The sequence below is a fragment of the Pelophylax lessonae genome (genome assembly GCF_965119305.1).
Source record: "Pelophylax lessonae genome assembly, chromosome: 3".
Taxonomy (NCBI): domain Eukaryota; kingdom Metazoa; phylum Chordata; class Amphibia; order Anura; family Ranidae; genus Pelophylax; species Pelophylax lessonae.
Window position 1 is genome coordinate 95,758,175 of NC_138770.1, and position 15,427 is coordinate 95,773,601.

Sequence of the window (15,427 nt, forward strand, 5' to 3'; positions counted from 1 at the left end):
TTTAATGACACTTTAACAAGCTTAATTGGGGAAAGATTATTCAAAACAAGACAGAGAGATTAAGGTCACCATGGTACATAACGCAAAGTGCCTTAGACTACAAGGTGTGACAATGTTCCAGCACCTGGCCAATGTGACGTTATCATTAAATATCCATAGGCAGAGTACAAATAAAACACAGGTGTGGGCAAGAAGAGCAGGGTGGAGACAGCCTGGGGATAGGTGACATACAAGTAACAGTAGGAAAGGTGAGGAGAGGCGTGTATATGAGCCAGGAGAATTAGGATTGACTCCAAATAGGTCCCTACATAAAGTGGGGTACACACTATAAGAAAATCGGGGAACGATTGTCTGATTTTTCTCGTTGTTTCACAGCAACTCCGAACTGATGAAAGAATTTTCTTACGAAAATTTGTATGAAAATTCTCGTAAGACAAAAACTTTTTTTTTTATTGTTTATTGTTTCTGATCATGCGCTGTCTTTCTTTTCTGATTTTTCTTGTACACAAATCGTACAAAAACGGTACACATTAAACGAAAATTGTTAGTTTTTCCCGTACGAGAAAAATTTTGGAGTCTGTCTATCCGAGAATTTTCGTAAGAAAATTCTGAATCGTCTGTAGAAAGTTCTGTACACACTATACGAAAATCATACGAAAATGCTCGCCCGATTTTCCCATAGTGTGTACAAGCCTAAGACAAAACTGCTGCACCAGTTTCTCTACCCTCTGAGCCATTAAGCTATGAATACAAACATTTTAAAATTCTGCTTTATAAGATTTTCTAATTCGTTCATGTAGCAGGGGCTGCTGGTAACTGGCTCTCCTACTCCTGCACAGCCAGGCAACACTCATTCTCCGCTTTCATCCAGATACAAGAAGTCAGTCCCTTGACTTTGTTTTATGTTTTATTAGGGGTAACAACTTGAATCAAGAACAACAGGGGACAACTTCCTTCTTCTGTACAAAAAGATCCCAGACTGTTTTCTCTCCATCTCTCTTCCTCTTTCTCCCACAGTCCTTAGTGGATTTCACAAGCAAAAGTTCATTACAGACTAGGAGCCCTCAGCCCCTCTTGGAAATAGCACAAAACTTGAGGCAAACTGCATGCAGGAGTGTATCCTCTCCTTGTGTAGATCTGCTCCCCGCTACACTTCTTGCAAGCACTACCACTCCTCCAGGCTGCTCTGAATTTCTCCCAGGGCAAGGTAATAAAAGGGTTAAGCACAGCGCTGTCCTTTCAGGCTCCATGCACACTAGCGTGTTTTTTTTTTTGTTAAAAGCTAGAAAAAAAGCTGGATAAAAAAACGCTAATAATAGCTTTTCATAGTAGCATTTTAGAAGCGGTTTATGAGCGTTTAGGAGTGTTAGTGTTTATTAGCGTTTTTGCAGTTCCTTTAACCACTTTAGGACCGGATGATTTTCCTGCTTAATGACCAGGCCACTTTTTGCAACTTGGCACTGCGCTACTTTAACTGACAATTACGCGGTCATGCAACGCCGTACCCAAACTAAATTTACTTCCTTTTTTTCCTATAAACAGAGCTTTCTTTTGGTGGTATTTGCTTACCTCTGTGCTTTTCATTTTTTTGCGATATTAATAAAAAAAGAGCGAAAATTTTGCGAAAAAATTGACATTTTCTATTTTGACAGTTAAAAAATATCCAATATATTCAATTTTTGTCATATATTTAGGCCAAAATGTATTTAGCTACATGTCTTTGACAAAAAAATTCTAAATGAGCATATTTTTAATCACTTTAAGACCGGAAGATTTTACCCCATTCTTGACCAGGCTATATTTTGCGATTCGGCACTGCGTTACTTTAACGGACAATTGCGTGGTCGTGCGACACTGTACCCAAATTAATTATTATGTCCTTTTTTTCCCCACAAATAGAGCTTTCTTTTGGTGGTATTTGATCCCCTGTGCGATTTTTAATTTTTGAAACAAAGAGCGACAATTTTGAAAAAAAAAACAATATTTATTACATTCTGATATACTGTATAACATTCCCCCAAAAAAATTTATAAATCAAAATTTTTTAACATTTTAGGCCAATTTGTTTTCTGCTACATATTTTTGGTAAACAAAATCATAATAAGTGTATTTTGATTGGTTTGTGCAAAAGTTATTGCGTTTACTAACTAGGGGAAAGATTTATGTCATTTTTATTGTTTTTTTTTACTAGTGTAGCAATATTTCCTGGCATTGGGCCTGATGTGGGTCTGCCATGGTTATCGTTACCACGAACAGCACATTTAAGCTTGTTGCCCAAGTGTGAGATCTGAGACAATAAACAGTCCGGCATCTTTGGTTTTTAAAAAAAAATAAAAATGTCGCCTAGCGCTGTCTTGGCGCCGGCTGAATGCCGACCAACGCTAACTGGCGCTTTTAAACCTGACTTGCTGTTTGTGAACTGAAACTTGACTTCTGGTGCTTCCTCACAGCTCAAAAGTCCTGTGCACTGCTCCCTGTAACCTTCTCTGACTGAGGTAGCCACTAGCAATGACGCTGCAACACTTAACACTTTACACTTCAGGGCCCAACCGCTGGCACCCCCTTTACTCTTCAGGGTAATCTCTGGCACCCCCTTTACTCTTCAGGGTAATCTCTGGCACCCCCTTTACTATATTCCTGTACCGGCTAGCTAGCTCCTGGATCCCTCTGACTTTCTCCGGAGTGGTCCACTCTCCTGGGCAGACCCCCAGGGGCAGTTTACAGTACTCACGACCCAGAATGCTTTCCTGAAACTCGTTTCCAACGCTCCGCTGGTCCTCAGCACACCTGGATCCTCACTGCAGCTCAGCCCTGTGTCCACTCAGGCAAGCCGCCTGTGACACCTGATTCTTCCTGACAGGAGGAGAGACAGCCGTCACCTCCCTCCTGGGACTCAGCTTCCCGCCAAAGACAATCCGTCATGTGCTCCCCACAGACTTATACCCCCTCCCAGAATGCTGTGCGGCAGAATCTGCCCTTCCAGGATGGATACAAGCCCTGGTGTGCTATTGGTCAGGTTTCCTCCACTGCTCAATGAGAGCTCTCATTGGGATACAGTGGGGAGACTTCCCAACACAACAGGCACACCTGGGAACACATGGCAGCCTAGCTGAAAACATGGCCCTGCTAATAAGCAGACAAGGCCCCACTATATTTTACCTAGCACCTACCTTAGAGGGTGCTACACTAGTAATGGCGGCGATCTTCGATTTCTTGCAGGACTGTGACATTGCGGCAGACAGATCCGGTCCCTGACTGACATTTTTGACACGTTTGGGGGGACCAGTGACATTACTACAGTAATCAGTGCTAAAAATATGCACTGTAATAATGACATTGGCAGGGAAGGGGTTAACAGTGTGGGTGATCAAGGGGTTAAATGTTTACCTAGGGGAGTGATTCTAACTGTGGGGGGGGCGTGGCTTGTGAAATGACCATAGAGACATGTGATCCTATATGGAAGGATCACAGGGGCTCTGTGATCATTCCAGAGAGAAGAACAGTCAGCTGTGTTTACAACAGCTGACTGTTCTTCTCTCTCAGCGGGGAGCGATCGCGGGTGTCAGGCGGCAATCGGAGCTGCCCGCCCGCTGCATCGGCTTCCCCACTGACAATCGGGGGCGGGAGCGTGCCACTAGCGGCGCGCTCTTGCCCCCTAGCTGCCACCAAGCGACTGACATAGCCCTACGTCGGTTTGCCTGGGAGAGCCACACTGCCGCAGTAAATATGTGGTAAGCGGTCGGCAACTGGTTAAAGGGTGTCTCGAGATTGTCAATAATTTTTAGGGAAGTAAATGGACAGGCTAGGGCAGTATAGGGGCATGCTAAGGTAGTATATAGACAGGTTAATGTAGCATATGGACAGGCTAGGGTAGTATATGGACAGGCTAGGGCAGTATAGGGGCAGGCTAAGGTAGTATATAGACAGGTTAATGTAGCATATGGACAGGCTAGGGTAGTATATAGACAGGCTAGGCTAGTAAATGGACAGGTTAGGGTAGTAAATGGACAGGCTAGGGCAGTATAGGGGCAGGCTAAGGTAAAAAAAATGGCAAGCTAGTGCTGTATAGTGATTTTTGAGCATGACAGGTTATGCAACATTCGGCCATCCAGCAGATCAGCAGCCACTACTTGAAAAAATGATGGACACCTTTTGTGTCCTGTCACACAGAACTAACTTAAATTACTTATCTTTTGCTCTCTCCCAGTGCTCCCACATCGGCTGCTGGTGGAGCCGGTGGGGAAGGGATCTTTCATTGCTCTCTGTCTCCTGTGGGTACCCCATCCCCGGCAGCACACACACCTGAGCTCTTCATGAGTGCTCGGGTGTTAACAGCCGGTGTTTGACTGTGTGCGAGCACCCTTGCACCCGACAACTAGGAGTATGCGTGTTGAGGGAAACAGGGCAGACTTTTTACAGGGCAGTGGAGCAGACGCCTTTGGATGACACAAAACTGCTGGAAAAACATTTTTGTGCATCAATTTGCCGCCCCTCTCAAAGTTTCGCCTGGACCAAGTGGGACCCATGGTAGGGCCAGTCCTGGTCCTCCTTGCTTCCACTGCTTTTCAGGCAAGATTCCATGTGTAGTACTACCCCTGTGGGAGTTGCTGAAGTTAAGTATCCCCCATTTCTGTACAGCCAGGCACACAGAATCTTCATAGGCACTCAGAGGCAGAGAACAGTCCAGAGCTTTGTTTTTTGTTATTTATTAGGGGGGTTAACAACTCGGATAGGGATGGGAGATTATGGGATGCCCACTTGACTTGAATAAAATCTTCAGGGACAACTTCCTTTTTACTGTCTCTTATATACAGTTTCCTACATACAGCTCCATCCTCTTAAACCTTCCACCTGCACTTGCACCTGCACCAGCTCTTTGTTCCTTTCTTCCTCTGCACAGCTCTTGCTGGTTCACTCCTGAGGGAACTGATAGGCCTCTAGTCAGTTCAGTAGCAGTACATTACAGACAGGAGCTCAAAGTCCCTTAAAAGTAGCACAATTGGAGTGAAACAGCTTCCCTTGGGGCTACTGATCCCAGCACCACTTCAGGCAATGCCAGCCGACCTGGCTGCATCTGCCTCTCTCACCAGACCTCCTGGCTGCCCCTCTACACCAGACTGCCAAACTGACTCTTCCTTAGCCCACCCAACTGACTCTCAGGAGATCTCCCAAGGAAAGCATAGAAGACTTGGGCACAATGCTGTCTTCAAGGGAGACTGGCTACATATGGCAGTCTTCCCCCTTTTTTGTCCCTACAGTGTTGCACTACTAGATCTGTCCTCTCTTGCTCCCGTGCTTCCAGGAAAGCTTCCTCCATTTGTGTTTTTGGCAGGATCCTTCCAGCACCTGAGCCCAGGCCCAAGGTATGTCACCCTCCCCAGACTAGGGGGTACCCCTCAGGGCCACCGACAACCTCCTCAACACTAAATCTCCATCTTCCACCCAACTACCCCTGCTAGCATGGCCCATGTCTATTGTGACAGCAGGCAGGTAAAATTGCCTGGTTGAATCCAGGATGGCAGGTATGTTTGTCCTAGATTCAGGCTCTATGCAGATTTGTTCCACTAGGGGGAAGTGCTGAGAATCCTTCAGTGGTAGAGGTAATGAGCCCAGCTGAAGTAAGTTGGCTCATTAGGGCCTCTATAAAAACTCCCAGCCTGCTTAGAAAGTTGCTCCATTCTGGAACCAGTTTTGTGCCTCTGTAGACTGGGTGAGCTTGATACCTGCCTGTGTGGCGAGACAAAATCTTATGTCCTGTGTGGTGAGACGTAGCCTGTGTGGCAATCCCCTTAAACAGGGAGATAGGTGATGGGGGCAGCACAAGGCTGCACCTATTTGATAGCCAGGGAACCTGTGCGTGTATTAAGTTGGCAAGGGTTTATTTTCATGTTTCTTTTTGTTTTGTTGCCCTTTTTTTACCTTGTATATAATGTAAATAAACCGCACCTTTGTCTTTTTCACCTGCAATGCTATTTGCTGTGCCTAATTTTGTATAGTGAACTCATCCAGGGGGTCACACCCACCCGCTGCTGAGCTAACCCCCTCACACTACTTATGGATTTGTCTCAGCCCCCTCCAGGGATTGGCTGAGGCCTGAAAATATTCATGGTAGCCCCTCCTAACGCCCACCCTCTAGTTCTAGAAAATTCTCCAACCTTCTAGACCAGGGGGGAGGTACCAGAGAGAGCTGCCAAGATGAGTCATCCAGCCATGACTCAGGCTATTCCTGGCCAGCAAATTGCTTTTCTCCTACACTCACTAAAAAGGTGCTACATATGTCAAACCGCTCTGCTGAATGGGTCCCCCTGAGCCAGCCGAGCCTAGCCTGGATCTGGGGGTCTCCCCTAGACCTAGGAGACCCCTCCTAGGCCACCAACCATCTCCTCAGCACTTAATATTACACCCAACTCCCCTGCTGGTATGACTCATCCATATTTAAGGTCTGGCTCAGCCACGCTGCCAGGCCTACTGCCTGGGGATTGACCAAGTATGCAGCTCAACCCTCCTGGCCTTTGCCCTCTAACTTCTAGAAGTTTCTCCAAACTTCCAGAACCAGCGGGAGGCACCAGAGACCTGCTTGTATGAGTCATCCAGCCTGACCTGCAATAAACCCTGACTCAGATTCCAGACTCACACTGTGTATCAAATAAATTTGCCTGTACTTAAACACTAGCACATTAAAGGGTGCTAAGTTTTGGTCTAAAGGAAGCCAAGCAATCGACAGTTGTCCAGAGGTCCTACAGCCGAACTGCAAGGATCTGAAATGGTCACCTACCACTAGACACTGCTCACTGATTGATGGCGTTTTCTGAATTTGAACTGAAAGTGGGAAACCACTTGCCCATCAATTTGAAGGAAAATGAGTAAGAGCAGTTAGAAGCATGAGCCTTTATCTCTGATCGATCTCATACTACATAATTTTTATAATATAGGCTTCACCATTACCTTTCACCAAAAAGACAGCTTTGTGAGAGCTAGATTAAAGGTCACCATTAGGATCAAGGGTGAGGAGATTATGTTTAAGCATAAGGGTGAAGTTTATGGTTAAAATATATGTAACCCAAAATGTATTTTTCAGTATGTTTGGCACCACTCCTTACAAAATGCAAAGATTTTTTTGTGAATCTATTACAAAATGTATTATCTGAAGATCCTGCTAGAAATGGCATACATATCCCAGGAGGCACAGCGGGCAAAGTTGTAGGCGAATTACGTGCATGGGAAGGTGGGTACATCTATGGATGAACCGAATTTGTCTTAAAATTCCCATAGAATTCCTGTTATACCTGTTTCCCCTTACTAGGATAACAAATGTCCAACTATAGCTATAGCTATATTACTTTCACCCAGCCTAACATACGAGAGGAAGTAGCCTAGATGCCCTACATCTCTTGCTACGCTGTGTGAAACATTAAGGTAAAAATCTTTATTCCCTATGCTTTATAATTACATATCAGGCTTTAGTCCATGACACAAATTGCTCTTTCATTAGATTGAACTTGTGCGCCCCCTGGTGTAGTGCTCCCACTGTAGCCGGGATAGACTTGTACCAGTGTGTCTACAGGCCTGGTCACGTCCTGGGTAAGATCACGTGCAGTTTCTGGAACCAAATCAGTATACTACATTTCTCCATGTTTATGAATGATATAACTGTCTCCAATTTTATTTATATAGAATTAAAGTTGATGCTTGCTCTTTAACCACATAAGCCCCAGTCCTATTTTTGGCACTTTTTGTTTACAAGTTAAAATCAGTATTTTTTTGCTAGAAAATTACTTAGAACCCCCAAACATTATATATATATTTTTTTTTTTTTTTAGCAAGAACTCTGGAGAATAAAATGGCGGTCTTTGCAATATTTTTTGTCACGCGGTATTTGCGCAGCGGTCTTTCAAACGCCATTTTTTGGGAAAAATTACGAAAAAAATCACATTTCACTGCATTTAAAAAAAACTAAACAGTAAAGTTAGCCCATTTTTTTTATATATTGTGAAAGATGATGTGACACCGAGTAAATAGATACCCAACATGTTACGGTTTAAAATTGCGCACACTCGTGGAATGGCGACAAACTACGGTCAATAGAAATCTCCATAGGCGACGCTTTAAAAAATTTTAGCGGTTACCAGTTTAGAGTTAGAGTGTAGCTCTTTTTTTTTAATTATTGCTCACGCTCTGGTACTGTCAGCTGGGAGCCACAAGCAGAATGGCTCAGGAAAGATTTATTGAGCTGAGTCTGTGGTAAAAACATGACAATCAAAGGGTACCTCAAGTCCCCCCTTCCCCCATGCATAAATGCATAAATAGCAGTAACCCATATATGAATGATTTGGGAGTCTCTAGCCACCAATGCATGAAAAGCCAAGAGGGAAAAAGGAGGACCAGACATGGAACCCAGAGAACATACAATATTGAATCAACCCCTGATCACCAGCCAACAGGTTATAAACACACTAGGTGCAGGAATTTATGCACCACCGCTACAAACCAGCCCCCAAACAACACTCACACCCCTACCCATGAAGTATGTAATGGACCAGTACATGACACACACAGGGAACAAGAAAACTTGAGAGTTGTGAATCTTTCAAAGATTGAACTGAAGTATCGCTGTTACTTAGGAGACTAACATTCTGCCCCACATTGAGAGGGAATATCTTTGAGGTAGTGAAGGGCATTTATTTATTTGCTGGGAGATTGATTTTATGTATCTTACATGAAATGAAATATTGCATGTCTCCCCTGGGACTTCTAGGAGATTGGATGCACTTAAGAGTATAGTGCACTAAGAGACCTTGTGGATCTTTGGGAGGAAGGACAAGTAGAACAAGGAGGAGTCTGTTGATGAGGAATTTTCCAAAATTATTTTGGATCTGGCCCTAGAAGTGGGGAATTCCTTGCTGAACAGGATCAAACAATGTTCACTGTCAAATAAGGGATGTGAATCTCTACATGAGACCGAGATCTTTTCTCCCTTGTCTCTGTAGCAGATGTATCATACTTTGTTAAAGCAGTCACCAAAGAACTAAGAAACTTAAGATGGAAGGGCATTTCTAGCAACAACTGGAGGTTCACAGAACGTAATGCCCTTCAGAAACTGCGACTTAACCTTGATTTGGTCATCAAAATGGCGAACAAAGGGGAAAATATAGTACTGATGGATAAAACTAGATTGATATGTGTAGATGGATCCTGAACAATAGGGACTGGTATACCCCTATACTGAGTATCAACATGGAGAGAGAGAGAGCTCAGTTGTTCTCCATCATTGATCAGGCCTATTGTAACAACATTATTGACAAAGAAACAGTGGAATTTTTAAAATAGGAGCACCCAAGGGTACCAATCTTCTATGCCCTTCCCAAGATCCACAAATTGGTGAGTGACCCTCCGGGGACGCCCCATAATATCAGAGGTTAGGTCACTCACTGAGGAAATAAGTGAATATATAGATAAGATTCTACAGCCATTTGTTTTTAATCAGTTCTCACTTGTTGTTAGGGACACCCTACATCTTATGACCTAGTGACATGATTGAACTATACCTGAAAACACTATTCTGTTAACTCAAAAGTAAAAAACAAATAAATACCCCTGCGCACAGCAGTGTAATAAACCAAATAAAGTGTTGCTGCAGAAATCTAGGAGTGTGCCACTTAAGCCCTGTACACACGCGTCGAAAATTGGCAGGGAATTTTCGGCCAACGTCCGATCTGCCGATTTTCGGCTTGTTAGTATGATGCTCCCGACAACCGACTCCGACTTTTCGGCCGAAAAAAATCTGGTGTGCAGACTATAAAATTTTTGTTGGTCGTCAACACAACGTCCAATTTTCGTGCAGTCAGTACAGATTTCAACAGGGAAAAATCTGATGAGCAAGTCTGGGCATGCTCAGAGAAGAAAGAACACAAAGAAAGCAAACCAACACATGACATCACTTCTGAAGTAGAATTTTGTTGGGCGAGAAAATTCGTGTGCAGTCTAGGCACATTCCAACCAACAAAACACAACTCTGGACAAAAGACGGACGATCGGTCGGCCGATAATCGTTGCGTGTGTACGGGGCTTTACTCCCATGTGCTGAAAAGGTTTCAAATTGAAAAGTGATCAGCACTACAGCTGTATATGCGTACACAAACACTTATAAATATGTAGAATACAAATCTATCAAGTGTTTATCAAATAAATATACAATCCCCCTCTATCGGGGAGACAAAGTTATTAATCCAAGAAATTTTAAAAAAAGACAAACAAATTCACAAAAGTCGACGTGAATGTGCTGCTCAATTAACAATTCTAATCTTCTAAACTGTGCCTATCCTTGAGTGATCTACACACCAATGTGTAACCACCAACATTGGATGCTCAACTCCTATATTGACCTATGGTTAGGTCTAAAGCGCTTGTCCCTTTAATGGCAATATCTGGATAGGATCTGATCCTCCTCTTGTCTCCTCCTGGTCTGCTTAATCTCAATGACACTTAGCAGATATCACAATTGGAAGCTCAGAAATAAAATATATGGACCATCATAGCGTTTACCATAAAAACAACCACATTTATTAAAACTTTATACAGTAAAACTCATAATTTGGAGTGCACTAGAAGCTGGTGTACAACAAACAAGGAACGTGTAGAAATCTGCCCAGTGGTACTACTGCTGCAGGCTGCAGTTTTTGAATGGATAGTCATCTCATTAAGGCTGTAGTCTGCCTCTCCGTGTAATATCAAGTTCTTTCCGTGGTCTATTGCTGTGATATATAGTGTCTAATGTCTTTTCCTTCTGAAAGAGCCACGCCCGTGGCGTAACGTGCAAGGGGCAGAGGTGGGGATGTCCAAGTCAAGGAAAAGCAATGCATGTCCTTTGAAATCTGCAACAAGCTTATGACAAACAGCGCTTTCCCACTGCATGGAACCGAACGATACGGCTCTCAAAAACAGTACCACCTCAATTGTGGTTCCAACAGGTACCATACCCGGTACCATATCCCACAATCCTTTGCATGCAGTCACTACTAGAAACTGATTGGTCAGAGAATCCCACCCACCCCGTTGTTATCCCACCCACTTAACTTTAGTACTACTTTATTGGAAAAGCAAACCATACCGTACCGAACCGTTCCAACACCGTACCATGCGGTACCAGCAGTGGAAAAGCAAACCGAGCCAAGCAGGGCAGAGTAGAGCCGAGCCGGTACTTGCAGTGGAAAAGTGCCAAAACATGCTCTGTGTCAAGGAGAAGCAATGGATGTTTGTAGTCCTCTACACAAAAGGAGAATGATCTATAGAGGAATTATTTGATATAAAGAGGAATTATCTTTTTGTTACAATATTAACAAAGCATCCTTGGCCAAGGTGGGACTCGAAGGGGTTTGCCAGACATACTGTTTAATTTATTTAATATACAGGCATCTGGTATCTTGGTTGAGCAATATGAAGGTTGTTTTCAGATGTATATTTTAATATTTGTGTACAATAAAGTGAAGTGATTTACTGCATTGGTTTAGATATGTATATATACACTTTCAAGTAACCAATTTCCAGGTCTGGCTGAGTCTATGGTACCATTAAGCATACTAAATTTCCTAATGGTAGCCAGGATGTTTCGTGTCTGCTCAGATGATGGGTCTGTCGGGGAAATCTTCTGATAGATCTGCAAAATGAGAAGATAATTTCATATGATTAAATGTCAGTTAAGAACAGAACTCCTAGCAGCTGCCTCTACAAGAATTTTACAAGCCTGGTAATGATATCATAAAAAGTAATTATATTGTTCAACCTATTTGAACATGCAAGCTTTAGATCTTCATTAAAATAGTCCCTACGGATACATGTGACATACTTTAACAAATGGCACATATCTAATCTAATTTCTCTTCTAATTTGGAAAAAGTAACTACATTTACCACGGTTTCAAGCCCACAGAATTAGAATTGGGTGTTCCAAATTAGGTGGCAATGATTATAAACCACTTCAGGAAGTACAGGTGGGACCTGCTCTGATATCAAGGGTCTGGTGTTCATTTTGCCATTAACATGTATGGTGCCATTATGCTAAGCTCAAAAGAGCTCTGTAAAGCTGGATACACACTATCCAACTTTTGTGGTTAGATTTCCTTCAGATTTACCTTTTCTATGTAGTGCAAGGGCCTGCCAGATTGCATCCAAATTGAAAGTGTTTAGGTTTGACCTCATATTATATGGTTTTGGTAAGTCTAAATGAAAAAGTCTTCAGAAAATCTTATAGTGTGTATGGCCCTTAAGGCTCTCAGAAAGAAAGTTGTGGATGTCTATTAATCTGGCAAGAAATTTAGAAAGATTGCTAAATGATTTGAAATCAATCATTCCATTGTAAGGAAAATAATCTATAAGTGGCATAGATTTCAAACAACTGCTAATTTGTCCAAGACTGGCAGGGCCTGGCAAACCCAACCCAAAAGCCAGCAATTAAAAAAAAAAAGAGAGAAGTTTTATCACAGGGTGCTCAGAGGCTGTAGAATCATCCCTAATGAGCGTGGGGGCCACCTACTTTATGTCAATAGACGCAGAACGGACGGCTCGGGAGTGGGAACGCAGAGGTGCCCCCATGGAAGGAGACTTTCTTAGGGGGCACTCGCCCGAAGAGGAGGAGCCTGGAGCAGTGACGGGGGAACCCCAGAGGAGGAGGAGGAGGTGGATCGGGGCTGCCCCATGCAAAACCATTTCACAGAGCAGGTAAGAATTACATGTTTGTTATTTTAATTGAAAAAAAAAACAAAATAAGCTTTAATGTTGCTTTAAGAAAAAGCCTTTGTGGTCTAGAAAAAACAATTGATCAAGGTTACAGTGTGCTATTGAACATATAGGTAAAGATATACCAGAGGGTTTACACTCTTGTAGGAAGAAGTATCCAGAAAAACCCCAAAGAGGCCATACTAAACTTGAAACCTAGACATGTATGATTACCCAATTTGTGGTCCTTAATTCTACAGATGGAACAGGTGAAAATGATGGTGAGGAACCTTTTGAATGAAAAAAGATATCCACTACTCTCATGATAAGATGCCTACGTTTGAACAAGTCTGGGCCCCATGGATTGAACATTACCTAATGATTTTGACCACTTGTTGCTTTGCTCCTTGACCCTTTTATTCTGATTGGTCATTGAGTTGTCCGCTTCAACCCTCTAGCGGACTTGCCCCTCCACCTCCATACCACTTTGTCCTTTTTTAATGTCCTGCTCCTTCTCTTCCAGACACCCTAGAATGCCCATGTGCATCACATCCCAGCATTCTAGGGTGTCTAGGAGACAAAGGCACAGTGTCCAGCCATGCTGCAAACAGCCTGTGAAAATGTATGACAGGCTGAAGTACGCAGCCGTTGGAAGCTATGTCAAGTGTTACTTGCATTCAGGATCGTATGCATACAGGGATGTATGTCCAAAATACAGGAATTCTGGTTAGATTTTGACAGGCTGCAGGCAGCGGGGCTGGGCACTGCACCTGTGCTTCCCAGATGCCCAAAAATACAGGGATTTCATGCACACTACGGTAAGCTGCACATTCCCTAGGCCCTTGATGGTCCTTTCAGGTCTGGCATGTATATTAAAGGGGAAACTCCATGCAAAAAATCAAGAGAAAAAAAATAAGTGTGGGGTCCCTCCCTAAAACCCATACCGAATCCTCTTAATAACTCAAGCTCTGTTAGATTGGATGGAGAGCATCTGTGAACAGAAATTTTAAGTCTTGCCGCAGATTCTCAATTAGATTTAGGTCAGGACTTTGACTGGGCCATTCTAACACATGAATATGCTTTGATATAAACCATTCCATTGTAGCTCTGGCTGCATGTTTAGGGTCGTTGTCCTGCTGGAAGGTGAACCTCCACCCCAGTCTCAAGTCTTTTGCAGACTCTTAACAGGTTTTCTTCTAAGATTGCCCTGTATTTGGCTCCATCCATCCTCCCATCAACTCTGACCAGATTCCCTGTCCCTGCTAAAGAAAAACATCCCCACAACATGATGCTGCCACCCCCATGTTTCACGGTGGGGATGGTGTGTTCAGGTAAGCTGTGCAGTGTTAGTTTTTGGCCATACATACATAGCTTTTTGCTTTTAGGCCAAAAAGATCATTTTTGGTCTCATCTGACCAGAGCACCTTCTTCCACATGTTTGCTGTGTCCCCCACATGGCTTCTCGCAAACTGCAAACGGGACTTCTTATATTTTTTTTTTTCAACAATGTCTTTCTTCTTGCCACTCTTCCATAAAGGCCAGATTTGTGGATGCACAACTTATTTTCCCTGTGGACAGATTCTCCCACCTGAGCTGTGGATCCCTGCAGCTCCTCCAGAGTTACCATGGGCCTCTTGGTTGCTTCGCTGATTAATGCTCTCCTTGCCTGGCCTGTCAGTGTAGGTGGACGGCCATGTCTTGGTAGGTTTGCAGTTGTAACACACTCTTTCCTTTTACGGATGATGGATTGAACAAAGTTCTGTGAGATGTTCAAAGCTTGGGATATATTTTTTTATAACTCAACCCTGCTTCAAACCTCTCCACAACTTTATCCCTGACCTGTCTGGTGTGTTCCTTGACCTTAATGATGCTGTTTGTTCACTAAGGTTCTCTAACAAACCTCTGAGGGCTTCACAGACCAGCAGTATTTATACGGAGATTAATTACACATAGGTGGACTCTATTGAAGGCAATTGGTTCCACTAGATTTTAGTTAGGGGTATCAGTGTAAAGGGGGCTGAATACAAATGCACGCCACACTTTTCACATATTTGTAAAAACTTTTGAAAACTATTTTCCTTCCACTTCACAATTATGTTTTGGTCCATTACATAAAATCCCAATAAAATACATTTACATTTTTGGGTGTAACATGACAAAATGTGGAAAATGTCAAGGGGTATGAATACTTTTTCAAGGCACTGTACAGGTTACTGGTTACTGCCAGTCACTAACACTTGAGCGGGTGTCTGATTGGCTGATCCGAGTCCAAGGATGTTCCTGCTTTTTCCACAGTACATCATTACATTCATTGATATTTTTATTAACCACTTGCCGACCAGTCACTGGGACTGTACTGCGGCAAAGTGGCTCGATTCCGTCCAGCGATGTAGACCTACATCGCTGGACTCCTCCCCTTCTGGGCGGCGCTCGCTCCCGCTGTTTTCAGTCACAGCGGGAGTCGGGCCAGGGGAGGAGTGGTGGCGATCGCCGCTGCTCTTCCCCGATCGTCGGGGAATCGAGTCTGGAGATCCGCCCGCTTGTGTAAACAGAGCAGGCGGATCTCCTAAGTGACAAACAGTGACAGATTGCAGGGTTCAGCATAGCTGAACATGTGATCTGTCCCTGTGTCATTCAGTCACCTCCCCCCACACACGTTAGTAAGCACCAGGCATACATTAACCCCTCCCTCTCCAAAAAAATTAACCCCTTCCCTG

General features: G+C 43.5%; 1 protein-coding gene across 1 annotated transcript in view; it reads right to left on the reverse strand.

Moving 5' to 3' along the window:
* Positions 1–11,471: 11,471 nt before the first annotated feature.
* LOC309551584 (squalene synthase-like) overlaps positions 11,472–15,427 on the reverse strand; it is a 112,684-nt gene continuing 108,728 nt past the window's right edge. The window contains exon 8 of the mRNA XM_082252223.1: positions 11,472–11,653. Coding sequence (XP_082108349.1) covers positions 11,504–11,653 — 150 coding nt within the window. The 3' untranslated portion in view covers positions 11,472–11,503. The remainder of the gene's footprint in view (positions 11,654–15,427) is intronic.